This window comes from Sapajus apella, unplaced genomic scaffold, assembly GCF_009761245.1.
Source record: "Sapajus apella isolate SASKATOON/1434 unplaced genomic scaffold, GSC_monkey_1.0 scaffold106, whole genome shotgun sequence".
In the NCBI taxonomy this organism is placed as follows: domain Eukaryota; kingdom Metazoa; phylum Chordata; class Mammalia; order Primates; family Cebidae; genus Sapajus; species Sapajus apella.
Window position 1 is genome coordinate 2798730 of NW_022437046.1, and position 21975 is coordinate 2820704.

General features: G+C 40.3%; 1 protein-coding gene across 5 annotated transcripts in view; it reads left to right on the forward strand.

The window, feature by feature from the left end:
* PAAF1 (proteasomal ATPase associated factor 1) overlaps positions 1-21975 on the forward strand; it is a 46577-nt gene that overhangs the window by 4870 nt on the left and 19732 nt on the right. For 4 of the 5 annotated variants that reach the window (XM_032259029.1, XM_032259031.1, XM_032259030.1 and 1 more), the window contains exons 3-6: positions 805-908; positions 5512-5601; positions 12349-12447; positions 13444-13594. In XM_032259029.1, the coding sequence (XP_032114920.1) occupies positions 805-908; positions 5512-5601; positions 12349-12447; positions 13444-13594 (444 nt within the window). Of the gene's footprint in view, positions 1-804; positions 909-3496; positions 3621-5511; positions 5602-12348; positions 12448-13443; positions 13595-21975 lie in introns of those variants that run through there. The other variant, XM_032259033.1, reaches the window with a different exon arrangement.

Genomic DNA, 21975 nt, shown 5'->3' on the forward strand with positions numbered 1-21975 from the left:
CATTTTATTTTAACTAAAATATATAAACATAATATTAAAATTCACCATCTTTTCATTAGTCCACTGATTATTACAAGGACCTTGGCTTTCTTGTAATACACCATAACCAAAAGGCACAGTTTCTTTAAAGTAAGGCAAACTCTTTACTTACACTAAAAAGACAATCTGAGAGCAAAACTTCCAACTGGGGTTTTTTTTTTTAAGATCTTTTCCCTAACATTTTGCATTTATCTTGCCCATACATACTATTAAAGCAGTGTTGGAGGTAGAGCCTAATGGGGGGTGTTTGGGTCAGGGGGGCAGACCCCTCGTGAATAGATTAATGTCCTTCCTGGGGAGTGAGAGAGACTGAGTTCTCCATCTGTTCTTTCCTGAGAAAGCTGATTGTTAAAAAGATCCTGGCATCTCCCTCCCCTCTCTTACTTCCTCTCTCACCATGTGATCTCTGCACACACTGGCTTCCCTTCTCCTTCTGCCATGAATGGAAGCAGCCTGAGGCTCTGATCAGAAGCAGATGCTGGTGCCATGCTTCTTGTACAGTCTGCAGAACCGTGAGCCAAATAAAACCTTTTTCCTCTATAAATGACCCAGCCTCTGGTATTCCTTTATAGCAACACTAAACAGACTAAGATATCTAATCTAATTCTCTTTCCACTTCACCTGACTTTTAACACAGATACCTGTTTTTCATTCATGGGCCAATTTTACGGGTGTACTATTTTATACAGATGCCTGAATTGGGTCTTCAAAGAGAAAAATACTAAATTCTTATTTTTTGGGACATGCTTCTTTTGTACCATACAGGGAAACCGTCTTTGTATGGCAGCCTAACTTGTCAAGGAATTGGCCTAGATGGCATTCCAGAGGTTACAGCTTCAGAAGGATTTATTGTGAATGAAATAAGCAAGGTATGTTTTTATGTCTTCTCCATGGCATGATATCTAAAACCAGTAGTACCCATGCATCTACTTTAGATATTTATACTGTTATCTGTTTATCTGTGTATCTATACTTCATTTGTATAAGAATTATAGTTTTTACGGCCTATGAGTGTCAGTAGTTTTCTTTTTCTCTTGTAGTTACATATACTTTTTTTTTTTTTTGAGATGGAGTTTTGCTCTTGTTGCCCAGGCTGGAGTGCAATGGGATGATCTTGGCTCACCACAACCTCCGCCTCCCAGGGTCAAGCGATTCTCCTGCCTCAGCCTCCTGAGTAGTTGGGATTACAGGCATGCGTCACCATGCCCAGCTAATTTTGTAGTTTTAGTAGAGATGGGGTTTTTCCTTGTTGTTCAGGTTGGTCTCAAACTCCTGACCTCTGGTGATCCACCCACCTCTGCCTCCCAGAGTGCTGGTATTACAGGCGTGAGCCACCACACCTGGCCAGTTACATATATCATATACTTTTTTTTTTTTTTTTTGGAGACAAGAGTTTTGCTCTTGTTACCCAGGCTGGAGTGCAATGGCGTGATCTCGGCTCACCGCAACCTCCGCCTCCTGGGTTCAGGCAATTCTCCTGCCTCAGTCTCCTAAGTAGCTGGGGTTACAGGCACGCGCCACCATGCCCAGCTAATTTTTTGTATTTTTAGTAGAGACGGGGTTTCACCATGTTGACCAGGATGGTCTCGATCTCTTGACTTCGTGATCCACCCGCCTCAGCCTCCCAAAGTGCTGGGATTACAGGTGTGAGCCATGGCGCCCGGCCCTTATCATATACTTTTAAGTGCAATCAGACTTCCTCTTACTTCTCTTATATTAGCTCTTATAATGCAAGATGCATGTGTAATTTAAAATTTTCTAGTAGCCACATTATAGAGAAAAAAATAAATGATGAAATGGATTTTTTTGTTTGTTTGTTTGTTTGTTTTTGTTTTTTTGAGACGGAGTCTTGCTCTGTTGCCCAGGCTGGAGCGCAATGGCACTATCTTGGCTCACTGCAACCTCTGCCTCCTGGGTTCAAGTGATTCTCCTGCCTTAGCCTCCCTAGTAGCAGTGATTACAGGCGTCCGCCACCACACCTGGCTAATTTTTTGTATTTTTAGTGGAGACAAGGTTTCACCATGTTGGCCAGGCTGGTCTCAAACTCCTGACTTCAGGCAATCCACCTGCCTCAGCCTCCCAAAGTGCTGGGATTACAGGCATGTGTTATCACATCCAGGCAAAATTGATTTTTTTTTTTTTTTTGAGATGGAGACTTGCTCTGTTGTACAGCTAGAGTGCAATGGCATGATGTCGGCTCACTGCAACCTCCGCCTCCCAGATTAAAGCGATTCTCCTACCTCAACTTCCCAAATAGCTGGGATTACAGGTGCCTGCCAGCGTGCCTGGCTAATTTTTGTATTTTTAGTAGAGACGAGGTTTCACCATCTTGGCCAGGGTGGTCTCGAACTCCTGACCTCATGATTCACCCGCCTCGTCCTCCAAAAGTGCTGGGATTACAGGGAAATTGATTTTAATAATATAGTTGATCTAACCTAGTATATCTAAAACATTATTTCAACCTATAAATAATATTAAAAATTATTAGAGATATTTTACATTCCTTTTTCTTAAGTCTTCAAAACCCCATGTATATTTTACTTTTACAGCTTATCTCAGTTCAGATTCTAATTTTTATTAGAAATACTTGATCTGTATTTAGATTTTATAAAATATACAGTTGAAAACAGAGATGCCTGTATCCAAGTAGTTCTCAGTTGCCTGATACGGCTGTTACCTATTATACTGAACAACATAGTATAATCTGTATCTGGTGAGGCCTTGATGAAGAGCCTACATGAACAGTTTTTCTTGTTTGTCTTTGAGGTGAGTAGATGGGTAAGCAGTGTTGGAGAACCCATGATTTGCCTCTCCCTACTCATTCTGACTGCTGCAGTCGGTATGCTCTGGTGAGATGATTCCCAAAGGGTGGACCAGCTTTTTTTTTCATTTTTCATTTTTTGTGTAATTAAACTTTTTAGTTATAAAAAATATTTTGGGTATACTGACAAGAACAGAGAATGCTTTTTTTTTTACATAAGATTTTTGGCAAATGTTCATTCATTACTCTCTTTGGGCCAGATAGTAGGCTACATGTTATTTCATATTTTATACTTGTTTTTCATAAACAGCTGTGGGTATTATAGGTGTCAGAAGATCTAAGTCTTAGTTAACTCTGACGCTTACTAGCTTTGTGATTCTGGACAAATAACTTAGTCCTCTGAGTCTCAATTCCTCATCAATAAAGCTGAGAGCCTATTCTACCTCATAGAATGGTTAATGGGGAGTGAGACTGCATGTGGATAAATCTGTAAAATACTACAAAAGTTAGTTTTGGTTGTTTACCATAACAATCCTGTGGGATTGGCACTTTAAATTTCCATTTTGCAGATAAGCAAACAGACTCAGAGAGGTTAATTAATTTCTAATAATCAAAATCAGACTGTGGGCTGGAATTGAAACCCAGTTCTGTTGATTCCAAGTTTAGCACTACCATGCAAGTCTACGTTTTTCCCAGGTATTTTGACACAGCTTGGGTGCTGACTTCTTTCGTCCCTTCATACTCAGACCTGGATACAGTCCTTATCACTTCAAACATGGTTGCTAATTTTTGCTGTGAACCTGCTGGGTGGGTTCAGACAGTAAGTGCTTATAGTTGCACATTCATTTGTTTCCTAACTGTCATGAGTCACTTTGCTATTTGATATTGCTACATTGTTCTCTTAAACAGTCAATCTGCCATTATGCTTAACTATCTAACCCTGGAGGATAAAAGAAGTTTGACTTAGAATTTTATCTTGGTGCAGCATACTCACACTTTTTCCCCTTAGATTTTGTCTGTTTTCATCTCTCTTGCTGTTTTTCTTTAAAATATTTTCATTAACAGCATGATTGCCCACTGCTAATGTTGGAAGATATTTTAACATTTATCTTCCTTTGTAGTCTGTTTATGGATTAAAGGTTGATTTTCAAGATTGCAAAGTAGGAGAAAAGTACTGATTATTGAAATCTGTCACATAGCTCCAAAGAAATGAAGTCTTCTGAGAGCAAACCTAATTCTTACAGAGGCCCAAACACAAAGCTTTTGAAGCTCCTTGCATCCATGCTAGTATGAATATTCAGCCAAGAGAATTTAGCTGACACTTTAGTTTCTGGTACAAGAGGCAGTTCCAAATCCAGGCCAGCACTCTTGCAGCTATATGGGCTTTGTCACGTAGTTAGAAGCAAAAACTCATTTAATGAAAGGCCTGCAGGCAGCCAGGCATGGATATGCTGGCTAAGAAAGTGCTGTTTGTGTAGATAATGTAATTGTCATTTTAAGGAGTAGATGATCTGTAACGAGCATATTTTCAGTGATGAGAATATTTTGACTTTGAAACCATTCTTTCTAATGAACCGTGAGGACCAGTGCTAGTTTGTTATAAAGAGGTTCAGAAAATTTTTATTCCTGAAGACATTTTCATTGTCCTAAAGAATTACCAGAGACTTTGAAGTACTACTGCAGAAGAGATAAAAGGTTAGGGGTCCTTTGGTGAGTACAGCTCCTCAGCTCCTTATAGGAGATCTATATTTAGGTAATAGTATTGGTGTTATGCTGGTTAGAGTAAGGGACTGTCATATTGCAAGAATCCTTGAGGAAGGGTTTACCAAGCCTTTTTTTACCTCTACATATGCTACCTTGAAATGCCAACATTCTTACCTAAAATGGTTACATATAGCCCTTGGTAAGTCATGTCTCCTGAATCTAACATCTAGTTCTAGGTATACTTTCCTAATATGCCACCAGTGTTATCTTCCCACAGTAACTGAAAGACAGGTGATAATGACTAGGTAGAACACATGAGGCATCTAAATATAGTTGTGTTACAATAAACAGTCTGTGAACATCTACAGTCAGTTTAAGTCTTCGGTGGGAATAGGCACTGCAAGCCTGACCCAGGCGTATACACTTTGTGGGTATACCATAATTTACTTTACCAATTTCCTCTGACATTGTAACTGTCAGTAGTCTGACATTCTTTTGTTTGTTTGTTTGTTTATCACCAATGGCCAATGATACTTTCTAAAAGTTCTTATAGGCCGCAAGTTTACTTTTAGACTTGTCTTTTAAGACCTAGGCTTGGGAGCTGATACTTAGTTTTCTTACATCTCTTTATGTCCTCTTCTGCTGATCCTGTTCCTTGTCCCACTGCTAACTGCAAGTATTGGTACTAGATTTTCTTCTAAAAATAATGCTCTAATGCTTGTTGGTTGTATCATATTTATTGGTGTCTGTCTTCTGTGGAGCAATTTATTTTGAACACAAAAAGATAGTGGCATCCTAGCAATACCAAATTACACTGTAGCCCTCAACAGTTTAAAAGGACTGTTGATCTATGTGGGAGGGATAGTTCAGTGGGGTGGGAAAGGAGGATGAGAGAGGATACACTGAGAAGAATGTCCTGTAGTCCTAATGTTTTCTTTAAGAGGCTTTAATTATAATATATTGGAGAAGTTTTACTGACAATTCTCATTTTTTTCTTCTTTGTTTAGAAAAGCATTCATATTTCATGTCCAAAGGAAAGTACATCTTCTAAGTTTTTGGCACCATATACTACTTTTTCCAGAATTCATACAAAGAGTGTAAGTATTTTGAAAAAAAAAGAAGAAAAAATATAATAGCCTGTTATTTTTTCCTTTTGCTTGTTTAGTGCCATAAACATATTCATAATTAATATGTCTTTCATTTACTTTGCGTTGTAAGATGATACATGTTTGGTGAAGTACATGTTTGGCAAAACTGGTACTCAAGTCCACATAGAATATGTGTTCAAATCTACTCACTGGTAATCTTAGAGATTATATGAAGTTTCCTTATATATGTTTTAGGAGAGTTACCAGCTTTCATATAATTATATAATACTTGATGCTTGGCTAGGTGCAGTGACTCACACCTGCAATCCCAGCCCTTTGGAAGGCAGAGGCAGGAGGATCACTTGAGGCCAAGAGCTTGAGACCAACCCTGGCAACAGAGTGGAACTCTGTCTCCACAAAAAAATAAAAATTAGCTGGGCATGGTGGTACATAGTTGTAGTCCTAGCTACTCAGGGGGCTGAGGTGGGAGAACTGTTTGAGTTCAGGAGTTGGAGGCTGCAGTGAGCTGTGATTGTGCCACTGTACTGCAGCCTGGACTCTGTCTCCAAAACATAAATAAATAAAAATAAATTTGTAATAGTTGATGCTTACATAATATTGCTGCTGCTCATATTATATTCCTTTTCCTAAAGGACAGGAACATTTTCTCAAAATTTCAAATATACCACATTGAGGAGTAATTTTCAAAGGTCATTGTAATAAAGCCTTTTCTACTACCATGGGCTTCTTGGAAGCAGAAGTGAGAAATTGGTGGATAAACTGATTATATTGAAGCCATTCACTTCTTACTGTGTGGTACGTTTTTAAAAGAGCTATTTTTGGCCGGGCACAGTGGCTTACGCCTGTAATCCCAGCACGTTGGGAGGCTGAGGTGGGTGGATCGCTTGAGCTCAGGAGTTAAAGGCCAGCCTGAGCAACATGGTGAATCTCTGTCTCTACAAAAAAATACAACAATTAGCCAGACATGGTGTCACATGCCTGTAGTCCCAGCTACTCCAGAGGCTGAGGTAGGAGGATTGCTTGAACCCAGGAGGTTGAGGCTGCAGTGAGCCATGATCACGCCACTGTCCTCCAGCTGGGGCAACATAATGAGACACTGTCTCACCCAAAAAAAAAAAAAAAAAAAAAGAAAAGAAAAAGCTATTTTTTATCCTTATTACAAAACAAATACATACTTAGTGATGAAAATTTAGGATGTGAAAAAAAAGTGAGAATCACTCATATTTCTATATTCTAAAGATAACTATTAGGAACTTTTGCTGTATATCCCTTTTAAATAATAATCATAGTAGTAAAGCTCACATTTATTGATGGCCTGCTATGAGCCAGCACCATGGCAACTCTATATATCATCATTTTACTTAATACTCTGTCTTTTCCTTAAATATTTTACCAAAATGGGTTTTTACCCTACATGCTATTTTATAGCTTGCTTTTTAATACTTAATTGTATGTTCATTATTCTATACTATCTTTGATGTATTCTTCTAAGAGCTGTATGATATTCTGTTGATTAGTTTACTATAATTTTCCAGTTTTGTATTACTGGACATTCAGGTGTTTCCAGTTTTGTGATTTTGTATTTTTATGAATATACTTATAGCTAAAGTTTTGCTCCCAAAGATAGGAAGAAATTAGAATATATTTGTAAAAGTGGAATTTCAGCGTCATAGGGTGTGGGAATTCTAAGGCTTTGGGTGTGTTCTAATGCATCTCCACTTAACTGATATATAGAGTCAGTTGTTGCTCTGCATTTCCTATGTAAAACGTACTGTTAGGTTGAATGTTTATCAAGAGTCAGTTTTAATGCCAGTTATGTTATTTTTGGAATTATATAAATTAATTAAATATTATGTTAAATCAATAAAATATGAATGTGAAAATCAGAGAGCAATTATTTACTTGAAAACTAGGCCAGGCACGGTGGCTCACACCTGTAATCCCAGCATGCTGGGAGGCTGAGGTGGGTAGATCACCTGAGGTCAGGAGTTCGAGACGAGCCTGGACAACATGATGAAACCCTGTCTCTACTAAAAATACGAAAATTAGCTAGGTATGGTGGCATGTGCCTGTAATCACAGCTACTCGGAGGGTAAGGTAGGAGAATCGCTTGAACCCAGGAGGTGGAGGTGGCAGTGAGCCAGATTGCACCATTACGCTCCAGCCTGGGCAACAAGAGTGAAATGCCGTCTCCAAAAAAAATAAAAAAAATTAAAAAAAAAACTAAACATGGGCGTGATGGCTCATGATGGCTCATGCTTATAATCCTAGCACTTAGGGAGACCTAAGCAGGAGGATCACTTCAGCTCAAGAGTTCAAAACCAGCCTGGACAACATAGTGAGACCTCATCTCTATAAAAAAAATTAAAAATTAGCCAGGTATGGTGATGCACACCTGTAGTCCCAGCTAGTCTGGTGGCTGAGGTGAGAGGAATTGTTCGAGCTCAGGAGTTCAAGGCTTTGGTGAGCTATGATTGTGCCACTGTACTCCAGCTTGGATAAGAGACTCTGGCTCAAGAAAAACCCAAAAAACAAAAACTAAGTTTATTGCTTTGTAAAGATGTGATAAAGATGATTTTTTTTAAAACTGCTTTGATAGCATGCATGGGCAAGATAAATGCAAAATGTTCAGGAAAAAATTAAAACAAAAAGCAACCCTAGTTGAATTTTTGCTCTTAGATTGCTTTGAAAGTGTGAGTAAAGATTTGCCTTGCTTTAAAGAAACTGGAAATTGTAAATTGTGCCTTTTGGTAATATTTTATTACAAGAAAGCCAAGGCCCTTGTAATAATCAGTGGACTAACGAAAAGTTAGTGAATTTTAATGTATGTTTATCTATTTTAGTTAAGATAAAATGTAGATCTTTATGTATCATTTTAAAAAAATGAGATAGGATCTCAGTCTGTCTCCCTTTATCAAAAATCAATTTGTTGAAAAGACTATTCTTTCTCTACTGCATTGCCTTTGTACCTTTATCAAAAATCAATTATCCATATATGTGTGATTCTATTTATGTGCTCTCTATTCTCTTCCTTTCTCTAGTCTCTGTATACCAAAACTACATTGTTTTGATCTCTGCAATTTTATAATAAATCATAAAATAGGAAGTGTAAGTCCTTCAAATTTGTTTCTCTTTCTCAAAATTGTTTTGGCTATTTTAGGTCCTTGGCAATTCCAGATAGTACAGTGGTACAATCATAGCTCACTCTAGCCTTGAACCCTTAGGCTCAAATGATCCTCCCACCTCAGCCCCCTGGGTAGCTAGAACTGTGAGGTTCATGTACCATACCTGGATTATTTTTTTTAGATGGAGTCTCACTCTGTCCCCCATCCTGGAGTGCAGTGGCACATTCTCAGTTTCTTGCAATCTCTGCCTCTGCCTCCTGGGTTCAAGCGATTCTCCTCCCTCAGTCTCCTGAGTAGCTGGGATTACAGGCTCCCACTACCACACCTGGATAATTTTTGTATTTTTAGTAGAGACAGGGTTTCACTATGTTGGCCAGGCTGGTCTTGAACTCCTGACCTCAAGTGATCCACCCGTCTCGGCCTCTGGAAGTGCTGGGATTACAGGTGTGAGCCACTGCACCTGGCCTAAAAATTTTTATTCTTATTTTTTGTAGAGGTGGAATCCCACTCTGTTGCCCAGGCTGTTCTTAAACTTCTGGCTTTAAGCGGTCCTCTCTCCTTGGCTTCCCAAAGTGCTGGGATTATAGGTATAAGCCACTATGCCTGGACTTTATACATCATTTTTTATTATTTTCTGCTTTCACTGAGGGAGGAGGCGATTAACCTCTGGGAGAGTTGGGAAAGCCACTCACCTTTTGGGAAATAAGTCATTTTAAAAATCATTAACAGGCTAGGCATGGTGGCTCAGCACTCTGGGTGTAACCAGAACTCTGGGAGGCCAAGGTGGGAGGATCACTTGAGTTCAGGAGTTCAAGAGCAGCTCAGGCAACATAGTGAGACCTCATCTCTACAAAAAAAATAAACAAAATAGGCTGGGTGTGGTGGCTCACACCTGTAATCCCAGCACTTTGGGTGGCTGAGGTAGGCAGATCAGTTGAGGCCAGGAGTTCAAGACCAGCCTGGGCATCATGGCACAAACCCATCTCTACTAAAAATACAAAAATTAGCTGGGCGTAGTTGCACACAACTGTACTCCCAGCTACTTCAGAGACTAAGGCACAAGAATCACTTGAACCCAGGAGGCAGAGTTTGCATTGAACCGTTATCATGCTACTGCACTTCAGCCTGGGTGACTGAGCAAGACTCTGACTCAAAAAAATAAATAAACAAACAAACAAAATTAGCTGGATGTGGTAATGTGTGCCTGTAGTCCCAGCTACTTGGGTGGCTGAGATGGAAGAATTGCTTAGGAGGTCAAGGCTTCAGTGAGCTGATTGTGCCATTGCACTCCAGCCTGGGTGACAGAGCAAGACCATGTCTGAAAAACAAATAAACAAACAAAAATTAACTATGCTCCTTTTCTATTTCTTATTCTCTTTTTATTTGAGCTTACTGAAAGATGATTCATCCATTTATTCATCACCTACTATATTTCAGCTATTCTTCTGGGCACTGAATAAAATGAATGAAACTGCCCTTGTAGAGCTTACATTCTAGAGGTGTGGGACCAGACACGACTTGCTGATGACTTGGATGTTAGGTATGAGAGAAAATGAGGAGTTAGGATGATTCAAAAAATTTTGGCCTGAGAAGCAGGTAAATTGTGTTCCATTTACTAATTGGAGGAGGAGCAGTTGTATTGGGATGGGGCAGGGGAAATAAAAGTTCTGTTTGGACATGTTCAGTTTGAGGTGTCCACTGTAGCCTAGGTGTCCACTGCCTACTAGCAAGCAGTTGGATAGATGCCACCTGTATCAGGAAAGAATTTGAAGTATGTTGCTATAAGTAAGGGATCCACTAGAAGTTAGCAGTCCTTTTATTCTGAGGAAGCAAAATAAAGAAGAAAAGTCTTAGACAATGTTAGAGTTGGTGGATATATCCTTCTAGTTCTTGCCAAACTTATTCATTATGGCTTAATTGGCATAGAACAAAGTGAAATACAAAGTTGGATAATTAAAGCCAAAGTTCCTACTTTTTTCTTAATAACTTATGTGGGAATTATTGTTGCTGGGAATGTGTCTGGAATTAAATGTCTTGGTCTCACATTTCCGGAGCATTTGCAGCTGGTTGTTTTTTAATAAAAGGGTACTTGTATGCATTTGTATAAAAGATTTGTTATTCTGATCATGGCCTATATGTGAAGTGATTGCTGATACTGAAATTATAAAAGTGAGGCTGGGTGTGGTGGCGCACGCCTGTGATCTTAGCACTTTGGGAGGCTGAGGCAGGAGGATTGCTTGATCCCAGGAGTTCAAGACCAGCATGAGCAACATAGGGGAACCCCATCTCTCCGAAAAGAAAAAAAGTTTAAAAATTAGCTGTACATGGCAGCCCATGTTTGTAATCTCAGCTACTTGGGAGGCTGAGGCAGGAGGATCACTTGTTCCTGAGAGGTTGAGGCTGCACTGAGTTGTAATCATACCACTGCACTTCAGCCTGAGTAACAGAGTGAGACCCTGTCTTAAAAGAAGGAAAGAAAAGAAAAGAAAAGAAAAGAAAAAAGAAAAGAAAGGAAAAGAAAAGAAAAGAAAGGGAAGGGAAGGGAAGAGGGAAGGGAAGAGGGAAAAGGAAAGGAAAGGAAAAGAAAGAAAGAGAAAGAAAGGAAGGAGGAAAGGAAAGAAAGAATGAATGAGTTAAAATGAATTTGGAAAACAAAAAGTGACTGAAATTTCTCTATTCTTTATTCTGGAAGATCTATATCTCTATATTTTCTATAGATATACCTATATATAGATATATGTGGAAATATCTTTGCTCTTCCTTGAATCCTCCTGGTGCATCTTAGAACATTATTTTTTGTGTAAGTGGCTTTCTAAGAATTAGGAGAGGTATCTTAATTTTCTTTTTACTTTTTATATTTACTTTAAATTGTTTTTGTAGAGATAGGGTCTCATTATGTTGCCCAGGCTGATCTCGAACTCCTAGGCTCAAGTGATCCTCCTGCCTTGGCCTCCCAGAGTGTTGGGATTACATAGGTGTGAGCCACTGCGCCTAGTCTTAATTTTAAAATAAAATAGCAGGGCTGAGCGTGGTGGTTTATGCCCATAATCCCAGCACTCTGGGAGGCTGAGATAGGAGGATCACTTGAGTTCAGGAGTTTGAGACTAATTTGGGCAACATGGCAAAACCCTGTCTCTACAAAAAAAACACAAAAATTAGCCAGCTACAGTGGTGTGCACCTGTAGTCCCAGCTACTCAGGAGGCTGAGGCAGGAGAATTGCTTGAGCCTGGGAGGTAGAGGTTGCAGTGAGCTGAGATCAGGCGGTTGCACTCCAGCCTGGGTGATGGTAGTAAAACTGTCACAAAAATAAATAAATAAAATAGCAACACATGAAACTATGGAGATGAAATGGGAATAGGGAAAACTTTTTAGCTGAAGCAGGAGACTACAGATGATTAGAGGAATATCTTTTTGTTTGAAGGTGTTTACTTCAGCCTTCTTGGGAGGTTGGTGATGATAACTCAACCTTTACATCAAACACAAGTCCTTTTCTTGGGAAACACAGGCTTGAAGAAGTCTTGGAAGAGTGAAACAAGGGAGGTTTATAACATATTTCAAGGGAATAAGAGTATTTCATTACTTCTAACACATTGTTTTGTCTTTGAACAGATAACATGCCTGGACATTTCCAGTGGAGGAGGTCTTGGTGTGTCTTCTAGTACTGATGGAACCATGAAAATCTGGCAGGCTTCCAATGGAGAACTCAGAGTAAATAATTTGGATATGCATTTAGGGTCTTACACACAAAGGGTGGTCTGAGAAGCCTTGGACTGTGACATGGAAGGAAGAATGGCCTATTCTAAAAATGTGGGGCCACTCTGCATGTCAGTTGATCTCTTTTCTCCCATTTGTGTGTTTTTTTGTTTGTTTTTTTTGAGACAGAGTCTTACTCTGTCGCCCAGGCTGGAGTGCAGTGGTGCAATCTCAGCTCACTGCAACCTCTGCCTTCTGGGTTCAAGTGATTCGTGGGCCTCAGCCTCCTGAGTAGCTGGGATTACAGGCATGTGCCACCACACGTCTAATTTTTGTGTTTTTAGTACAGATGGGCTTGCGACATTTTGGCCAGGCTGGTCTTGAATGCCTTACCTCAAGTGATCTGCCCGCCTTGGCCTCCCAAAGTGCTGGGATTACAGGTGTGAGCCACCGCTCCTGGCCTCCCATCTGTTAATTGGAGAACCATTCTCAAGCTTAGGGATTTGGCAAAACAGAGTGGGGCTGGAGCAGTTAAGGAGTCAGGCCAGGGAACGTCTAAGTGGGTGTGCCCTTGTTGCTTTCAGTGATCAGTTTCCAAGACACAATAGCTTAGCTGTTAGACTGAATCTCTGGCTGAGCCTCCAACCTTTACAAAGGATTTTAAACACAGATGAGTAAAAAGTCTCCAAGCCACCTCAGCTCTTTGTTCTTATAACTAGACCTAGAGATGGCTGTGAGAGTCGTGGAATTCTTTTTTTTTTTTTTTAAGCTAGGTTCTGGGGTGTTTTTACATGGAATTCAATTCTATAACCTCTATAGCTGAATTCCAGGAAAGGGAACACTATCTGTTAGACAAATAATTTAAGAGATCCTTTGGATATCCTTAGTCTTAAAACCTAGCATGTGGGTTTAGCAAGTAGGTATTTCATATCAGGGACCAGAGTATGGGAGGTAAGAGAACATCAGGGATGGACAAGAGAACTAGCATGGAATTTTCTTTTGTTTTTCCAGAGAGTATTGGAAGGACATGTGTTTGATGTGAATTGTTGCAGGTTTTTCCCCTCAGGCCTTGTGGTTCTGAGTGGGGGAATGGATGCCCAGCTGAAGATATGGTCAGCTGAAGATGCTAGCTGCGTGGTGACCTTCAAAGGTCACAAAGGAGGTATGAAGTGTGGTTTCTCCAAAAGGCTTCTCTAATGATCCCCAGAGATGAATCACTGAAAAGGTAGAAACAGAAGCTAGCTATTTACAGACATACAAATAATCCTCCCAGATGGGCATTTTGATGAGCTGCCATTTCCCAAAGGACTAGAAATTCCTTTGCCATACAGTCTTTTTATTGCTATCTTGAACTGTCTTACACAATTGGTTTGATATCTAAAGCCTTTTTTAGCTGGGTGCAGTGGTGCATGCCTGTAATCCCAGCTTTATCAGTTGTTTTCCACAATTGATAAAGGAAAAAAAAAGCCTCCCCAGGAAATCATATACTTGTGTGCTGGGACATAGAGTAAGAGAGAAGGAGGTGTGCCTACATTTTCTCATATTCGTCTTCTGGCTGAGGGGACCATAAAAGCTGGATGGTTAACGGCTGCATCATCAGACGTTATAGATAGAGCTTTATGATTCTCATAGATTTAAATTACACTTCATGTTTTAAAAATGGATTAGCCATATAACCTGTTAATATCAGATTACAGAGATAGAGTGAGAATATCTTCCCTTTGTAACTGACTTTTGCAGGGAAAATATATATTTTAGATACGTTTTATACTTAATTGGAATATTAAAAAGGGGATAAGTAGATAAGTATGCTATTCTTATTTTACAAATTTGGATATTTTTTAAAGATATAATAATATTCCCAAATAATTCCTTGATCCCTCTTCTGGAACCATAATACATATTGTCTGTACCACTCATTTAGGAATTAATTATGTATTGCCTTCTACTTATGGTATTTTTAACTCTGTGTACATTGTGAGTAACTTGTGTGTGGAAATCAAGCTTTAAGCTTTATTTTTTCTTTTTTTTTCTAATAGAGACAGGGTTTCACCATGTTGGCCAGGCTGGTCTCGAATTCCTGACCTCAGGTGATCCGCCCACCTCGGCTTCCCAAAATGCTGCGATTATAGGCGTGAGCCACCGCACCCAGCTTAGCTTTTTTTTTTTCTTTAGACGGAGTCTTGCTCTGTCACCCAGGCTAGAGTGCAATGTCGCAATCTTGGCACTGTGTAACCTCTGCCTCCCAAGTAGCTGGGACTATAGGCACACACCACCATGCCCAGGTAAATTTTATATTTTTAGTAGAGATGGGGTTTCACCATATTGGTCAGGCTGGTTTCAAACTCCTGGCCCAGGTGATCCACCCACCTCAGCCTCTGAAAGTGTTGGGATTACAGGTGTGAGCCACTGTGCCTTGCCTTTTTTTCTTTTCCTGTTTTTTTCTTTTTTTTTGAGACAGAGTCTTGCTTGTGGCCGAGGCTGGAGTGCAGTGATACCAGCTCAGCTCACTGCAACCCTTCCCATCCCGGGCTCAAGCGATCCTTGTGCCTCAGCCTCCTAAATAGCTGCAATCACAGGCATGCACCACCACACCCAGCTACGTTTTGTGTTTTTTAGTAGAGATGGGATTTCGCTGTGTTGACCAGGCTGATCTTAAATTGACCTCAAGTGATCTGCCTACCTTAGCCTCCGATAGTGCTGGGATTACAGGTATGAGCCACTTCGCCCAGCCCAAATTCTAAGTTTTTTGTTTTTTGTGTTTGTTTGGTTGGTTGGCTGATTTTTTTTTTTTTTTTTGAGACAAAGTCTCACTCTGTCACCAGGCTGGAGTGCAATGGCGCAATCTCGGTTCACTGCAACCTCTACCTCCTGGGTTCAAGTGATTTTCCTGCCTTAGCCTCCTGAGCAGCTGGGACTACAGTTGCAAGCCACCATGCCCAGCTAATTTTTTGTATTTTTAATAGAGACGGGGCTTCACCGTATTGGCCAGGATGGTTTTGATCTCTTGACCTCGTGATCCATCTGCCTCGGCCTGTTTTAAGTTTTAATATTGCTTTTTTTTTTTTTTTTGGAAAGGGTTTCGCCCGTGTTTCCCCGGCTGGAGTGCAATGGCGTGATCTCAGCTCACCGCAACCTCCGCCCCCTGGGTTCAAGCAATTCTCCTGCCTCAGCCTCCCGAGTAGCTGGGACTACAGGCGCATGCCACCACGCCCAGCTAATTTTTGTATTTTTTAGTAGAGACAGGGTTTCACCATGTTGACCAGGATGGTCTCGATCTCTTGACCTCATGATCCACCTGCCTCCCAAAGTGCTGGGATTATAGGCATGAGCCGCCGCGCCCGGCCAAGTTTTAGTATTTCTTTATAACAGTTTGTCAGATTACATGCTGATGTTTTAGCAAACATATACATTAACCTAAGTATATAAATAGTTTACTTCTATTACTATAAGAAAATGGGTACATTGAGAGGGAATAGAAACAATATTCAGAGCCTTCCTCATGTTACTGAAGAACTCATCACCTCCTGAAGAACTGAGAGATTTAAGGAGTCAGAATGGCCTACAAATCTGGGGAGTCCAGGAGCCAGAAGAGTCTAGAGGAACAGTGCAGGCTTCACTTCAGATCTGGCCATCCCTCTGAATGTGTGGGGCACAGGAAAACATTTCAGTGGAACAAGTCATGACTCTGCATGTTGAATTTAACAAGAGGCAAATTCAATATCAGTGCACACTCAGTTTATAAATACCTTTGGATCACTGCAATTATTGTGCCCTCTACAGAATCCTGAGTCTCCCAACATTCTTTACTAAGAATATATATATAACTCTTAGCTTAAATAACAGAATGTTAAATCAAATTATATTTAAGCTTTTATTCATGTAGTTGTTCCATTCTTGTGACCTTGTAAGAAAGTCCTGATGTAGAGTAGGACCTTCTGCAGAGTATAACAGCCCTGACTTTTTTCTTGGGAGGGGAGTTTTTATTAGAGTGAACAGAATGATATACTTTAGAAGAAATGACATGAAGTCAGATCCAGGCTAGCTTCTATCAGGTCATGAAAGTTCCTTTTTAGTTGGTTGTATAAAGTAGCCCCAGGTTTGGGGTTGCCCATTCTTTCACAACATGGCAAAAATCAAGATTTGATCTCTGATAGCTTAACAGCATATATATACATAGATCTGATAGCTTAGCAACATACAGATTGATTGATGTCACTGTCTCCAATCAAGTGATTTCCAAGTTGCTTTGTGTGACTTTAAAAAAAAAATACTGGGCTGGGCGCAGTGGCTCATGCCTGTAATCCCAGCACTTTGGGAGGCTGAGGTGGGTGGATCACCTGAGGTCAGGAGTTTGAGACCAGCCTGGCCAACATGACAAAACCCAGTCTCTACTAAAAATACAAAAATTAGCTGGGTGTGATGGCGGGTTTCTGTAATCCCAGCTACTCGGGAGGCTGAGGCAAGAGAATCACTTGAACCCAGGAGGCGGATGTTGTAATGAACCGAGTTTGTGCCCTTGCATTCCAGCCTGGCTAACTAGCGAAACTCTGTCTCAAAAAAAAAAAAAAAACTGTTGAGTTATGAGACTTTGAAGCATTTTATTATCCAAAGCCATGAATTGTATTAAAAAAAACAGAATTGGCCGGACAGGGTGTCTCATACTTGTAATCCCAGCATTTTGGGAGGCCAAGGTGGACAGATTGCCTGAGGTCAGGAGTTTGAAACCAGCCTGGCCCACATGGCAAAACCCCAGCTCTACAAAAAAATAAAAAAATTAGCCAGGTGCGGTTCTGCGTGCCTGTAATCCCAGTTACTTGAGAGGCTGAAGTGGGAGAACTGCTTGAACCCGGGAGGCAGAGGTTACATTGAGCTGAGATTGTGACACTTTACTTCAGCCTGGGCAACAGAGTGAGATTCCATCTCAAAAAATCTATCTATCTATCTATCTATCTATCTATCTATCTATCTATCTATCTATAAAACTGTGTATATAGTTATATATATATAAATTGGTCCCCCAATACTGTGTGTATATGTGTATATTTAAATATATATAACTAAAGGGTTAGTGTGTTCTCTACTTAATTAACAAGCAGAAGTAAGGTTTCTATGTGTATGCTGAATTTTTCAAATGGAAAGATAGATTAAAAGTAGTTTTGTGTTTGTAATATATGATTTCAATAAGTAACTCTAAAATGCACTTTAATCAGTTTGAAGTTAAATTGCCAGTCCATTTAATTAAGGTTGTTACATTTGGGGATATACATTTATAATCCTAATTTTTTATAATAAGCATTACATCTTTCATAATCAGTGAAACATTGAGACCAAATTAAACCCCATTTCAGTTAACTAGTTAGTTTTTTTGCTCACAATGGTAGTGGAAATTCTTACATTTATAGGATAATTTTAAGAAACCAGGTTGCAGTTTCAGCACTTGGGCCATTATTTTCCAGGTCTGAAATACTTTCTTAGAAATAGGCTGTGCTGCCTCCAAGTAATAGGAGGTGCTTCAAGGCTTATTTTTTTAGGAGATACGAGTCATAGTCATTAATTTTCCCATATATACTTGTATGTATATTGCTCCCTAGCAACATTAAAATAGCTTAATATGATAGAGAAGCTAGATAATTTAAATAAACTTGTTAAGAATATAGACCTGGGAATATGAAATTTGCTTTATTTTTTACAAATATTTATTTCAGGAATAGTTTTATCTAATATTTATTCTTTTTTGTTTGTTTTTGTTTTTGTTTTCTTATCTATCATCTAATGTTAATCATATTTTCAGACTTTGGCTGAGATGCTTGTCTGTGATTCTGCTGAATCTTTTCTTGAAGGAAATGCTTTTGCTTTTCTGGTTTGTATGCCAAAGACTTGCATCTATTTGGTTTGATATCTAAAGCCTTTTCCAGCATGCCTGTAATTTCAACTATCTGGGAGACAAAGGTAGGCAGATCTCTTGAGGCCAGGAGTCAGGGCTGCAGTGTGATATAATTGTGCCTGTGAATAACAATGACACTCCAGCCTGGGCAACATAGTGAGACTGCCATCTCAGCAAAACAAAACAAAAATAACAGTAAAGATTTTTGCAGCTTCTTGAAAGTCTCAGCTATGGCTACTTCTCTTAGAAAGACATCCTTGAAATTGCTACTTTCTTTCTTTTTTTTTTTTTTGAGACAGAATCTTGCTCTGTCACCTAGGCTGGAGTGCAGTGGCTCACTACATCTTGGCTTACTATGACCTTCGCCTCCCAAGTTCAAGTGATCTTCTGCTTCAGCCTCCCGAGTAGCTGGGACTACAGGCACACACCACCATGCCTGGCTAATTTTTGAATTTTTAGTAGAGACGGGGCCAGGCTGGTCTCGAACTCCTGACCTCATGATCTGCCCAGCTTGGCCTCCTAAAGTGCTGGAATTACAGGCATGAGCCACTGCACTCAGCTGAAATTGCTACTTTCATATCTTCTTTCTAAAGTCATTCTTCATAGGTTCCCGCTTCTCTAGGCTCCTCTTTTTTTTTTTGAAACGGAGTCTTGCTCTGTCACCCGGTCTAGAGTGCAATGGCACAATCTCAGCTCACTGCAACCTCTGCCTCCCTGGTTCAAGTGATTCTCCTGCCTCAGCCTTCCAAGTAGCTAGGATTACAGGCGTGCACCACCGTACCTGGCTAATTTTTTGTGTGTTTTTCAGGAGAGGCGGTGGTTCACTGTATTCGCCAGGCTAGTCTTGAGCTCCTGACATCAGGCCATCCACCTGCCTTGGCCTCCCAAAGTGCTGGGATTACAGGCATGAGCCACCACACCTGGCCTGGCTCTTCTTTTCTTTATTCTTGTCATCTAAGTGTTAAGAGATCCGTACTAGATGCTGTTATATTATGAATGACATTTTACTAAAGAGAGGGTGATAATTTTCCACTCTGCTTTCATAGAAAAAGAAAACTATTAGCCAGGCGCGGTGGCTCATGCCTGTAATCCCAGCACTTTGGGAGGCCGAGGTAGGCAGATCATGAGGTCAGGAGATCGAGACCATCCTGGCCAACATGATGAAACCCCGTCTCTACTAAAATACAAAAATCTTAACTGGGTGTGGTGGCGTGTACCTGTATTTCCAGCTACTCAGGAGGCTGAGGCAGGGGAGTGTTTGAACCTGGGCAGCAGAGGATGCTGTGAGCCAAGATCGTGCCACTGCACTGCAGCCTGGGCAACAGAACAAGACTTCGTCTCAAAAAAAAAAAAAGAAAAAGTAAAAGAAAACTAGATTGCAGCTCTTTGCTGAGTATTGCTTGAAATTTACGCACAGTTAATAATGTAGTCAGCTTTCTAGCCACAGCTGTAGAATCGCTGCCTTGCATACATACTTTTCAGAATTGTTTTTTCCGTAAGTATGTGTCACTTCCATGGAACTCAGTAGCATTTTGAAATAGTGGTTGGAACTTCCCAGTAGAGACATAATGAGATCTTTAATTGTTTAATAAGAGCTGAAAGACCTTCCTTATGGTAATTCCTTAGGATTCTTAAAAGCCCTAAGATCTTTTCTAATTAGATTTTTGCTGAATGTATTATGGAGTTAAAATAGAAACATAGATTTTCCAAACTCAAAATACTTTAGTGACCAATTGCAAAATAAGAAACAAGATGGCAGCAAACCATATAGGCTTGATAGATCTGTTCCTGAGAGGAAGACTGAAAAATCTTTTTTTCTAGTGGCCTTTATCCAGTGGGTATAGAGCTGTGAGAATTACATCTACCCAACAACTATTGTCAGCTGTATAAATTGAATTTAGGTTTTCTTTTTTCCTTCCTCTGTCACCCAGGCTACAGTGCAGTGGCGTGATCTTGGCTCACTTCAACCTCTGCCTCCTGGGTTCAAGTGATTCTTGTGCCTCAGGCTCCAAGTAACTGGGATTACAGGCACCTGCCACCACACCTGGTTAATTTTTATATTTTAGTAGAGCCGGGGTTTCACTGCATTGGCCAGACTAGTCTTGAATTCCTGGCCTCAAGTGATCTGCCCACCTTGGCATCCCAAAGTGCTGGGATTACAGTTGTGAGCCACTGTACCTGGCCTGGATTTAGTTTTTATTTTATTTTAAATTGGATCTATTTGAAAAGTTACACTATAGTGATTAGGTGCCACCTGAGTTGCTTTTAATTATATTTTCCCACACAGGCCCTAAACTGACTACTTTTTAAAGTTGTGGCATTTTCATAAACTCATCTTTTTCTAAACAAAATGAAATTTTCAATAAGAATTGAGAGACGTGGTTAATCACATTGGATTGGCACTTGTATGTTATGCTGAGTTTCTGTAGAGTTTTTGTCAGGGTTTACGTATCTGAAGTCATTTCATTTTAAGAGAAATGAGAGTATGCAAAAGACCACTAATTAGCTATGTGAACTTTGGTCAGGTACTCTTAATTTACTGGGCACCTATAGTAGGCTTCATTAAATGGGTTTTAATAAAACAAATACTAGCCCTGCCTGGATCATGGTAGGGTTGCACTACCTCTCTGCTCCAGACAACTTTGTTTTTTTACACCTGTGCCATTGTATTGTAAGTCTTTTTTTTTCCCCCCAGACATATTCTGTTTGTGTATTTTTTTCTCTTTTTTTCCACTGTAAGTCTTTATGTCTATAATTAACTCTATTTTTTTTATGCTGTGTATTCCTGAAGCTAGGTACCATAGCAAGTATCAGATTGTAGCTAATAAAGGGCTTCAAAAACTTTAAAATCCATGGACATTTTGGACATTATACCACTCGATCTTAATTCTGTCATCTTTTTTGGCAGGCAGTTCCCTGCTGAGGTACGGTATGAGGACTGGGTAGATAAGAACGTTCAGCCTCCTAGTGGGCTCCCCTGTCACTACCCTGGCAAAAGTGGAACACTGACTCACCGCCTCACATTGCAGGCAGGGGAGGTGGAAGTTCAGTTTCCCCTTGGTCTTGTGTCACCTTGCTAAAAGTAGGACACGATTGCACCACCTGACTTCCATCACCTCATTGCCTCCTAGTGGCAGTATAAGCTCGGTTCTCTGCTGACTGACACCTGGAAAGGGGTTGTGAGTACCTCAGGCACCTCTTTGTGTCTGTCACTGCCAGGTGGGGATGGAAGCTGAGCTCACTGCTGGATTCTGATGACAGTCAACCCCACTGCTTAGCCTGGTCAACCCCACTGGGTAGGGGAATGGAAGTGCTGCTGCCCGCTTCCACGGGAGTGGGGTAGATGATTACCTCCTGTTCAGCCCCACTGAAACCGTGGCAGAGGAGGAGTCACAGTTTTTCTGTTGGTGTCTACTGGCATAAGGTGGATGTTGCCAAGAAGATTTCTATTTTGTGAGCTGCTACTTCTCAGTCTTTAGGCTAGGGGCAGCAGACTTTACTGGGAGTTTCGTTTTTTAAATCTGTTCCTGTTAGCAGTTACATGTTGGAAGCTTCTGCAGTGTCCTGTCCAGGTTATGTGGGAGGCAATAATGATATCCAGGAACTCATTGCTGTGTTGTTCCACCACCTTCTTTCTATCATTCCAAGTCTTCCTA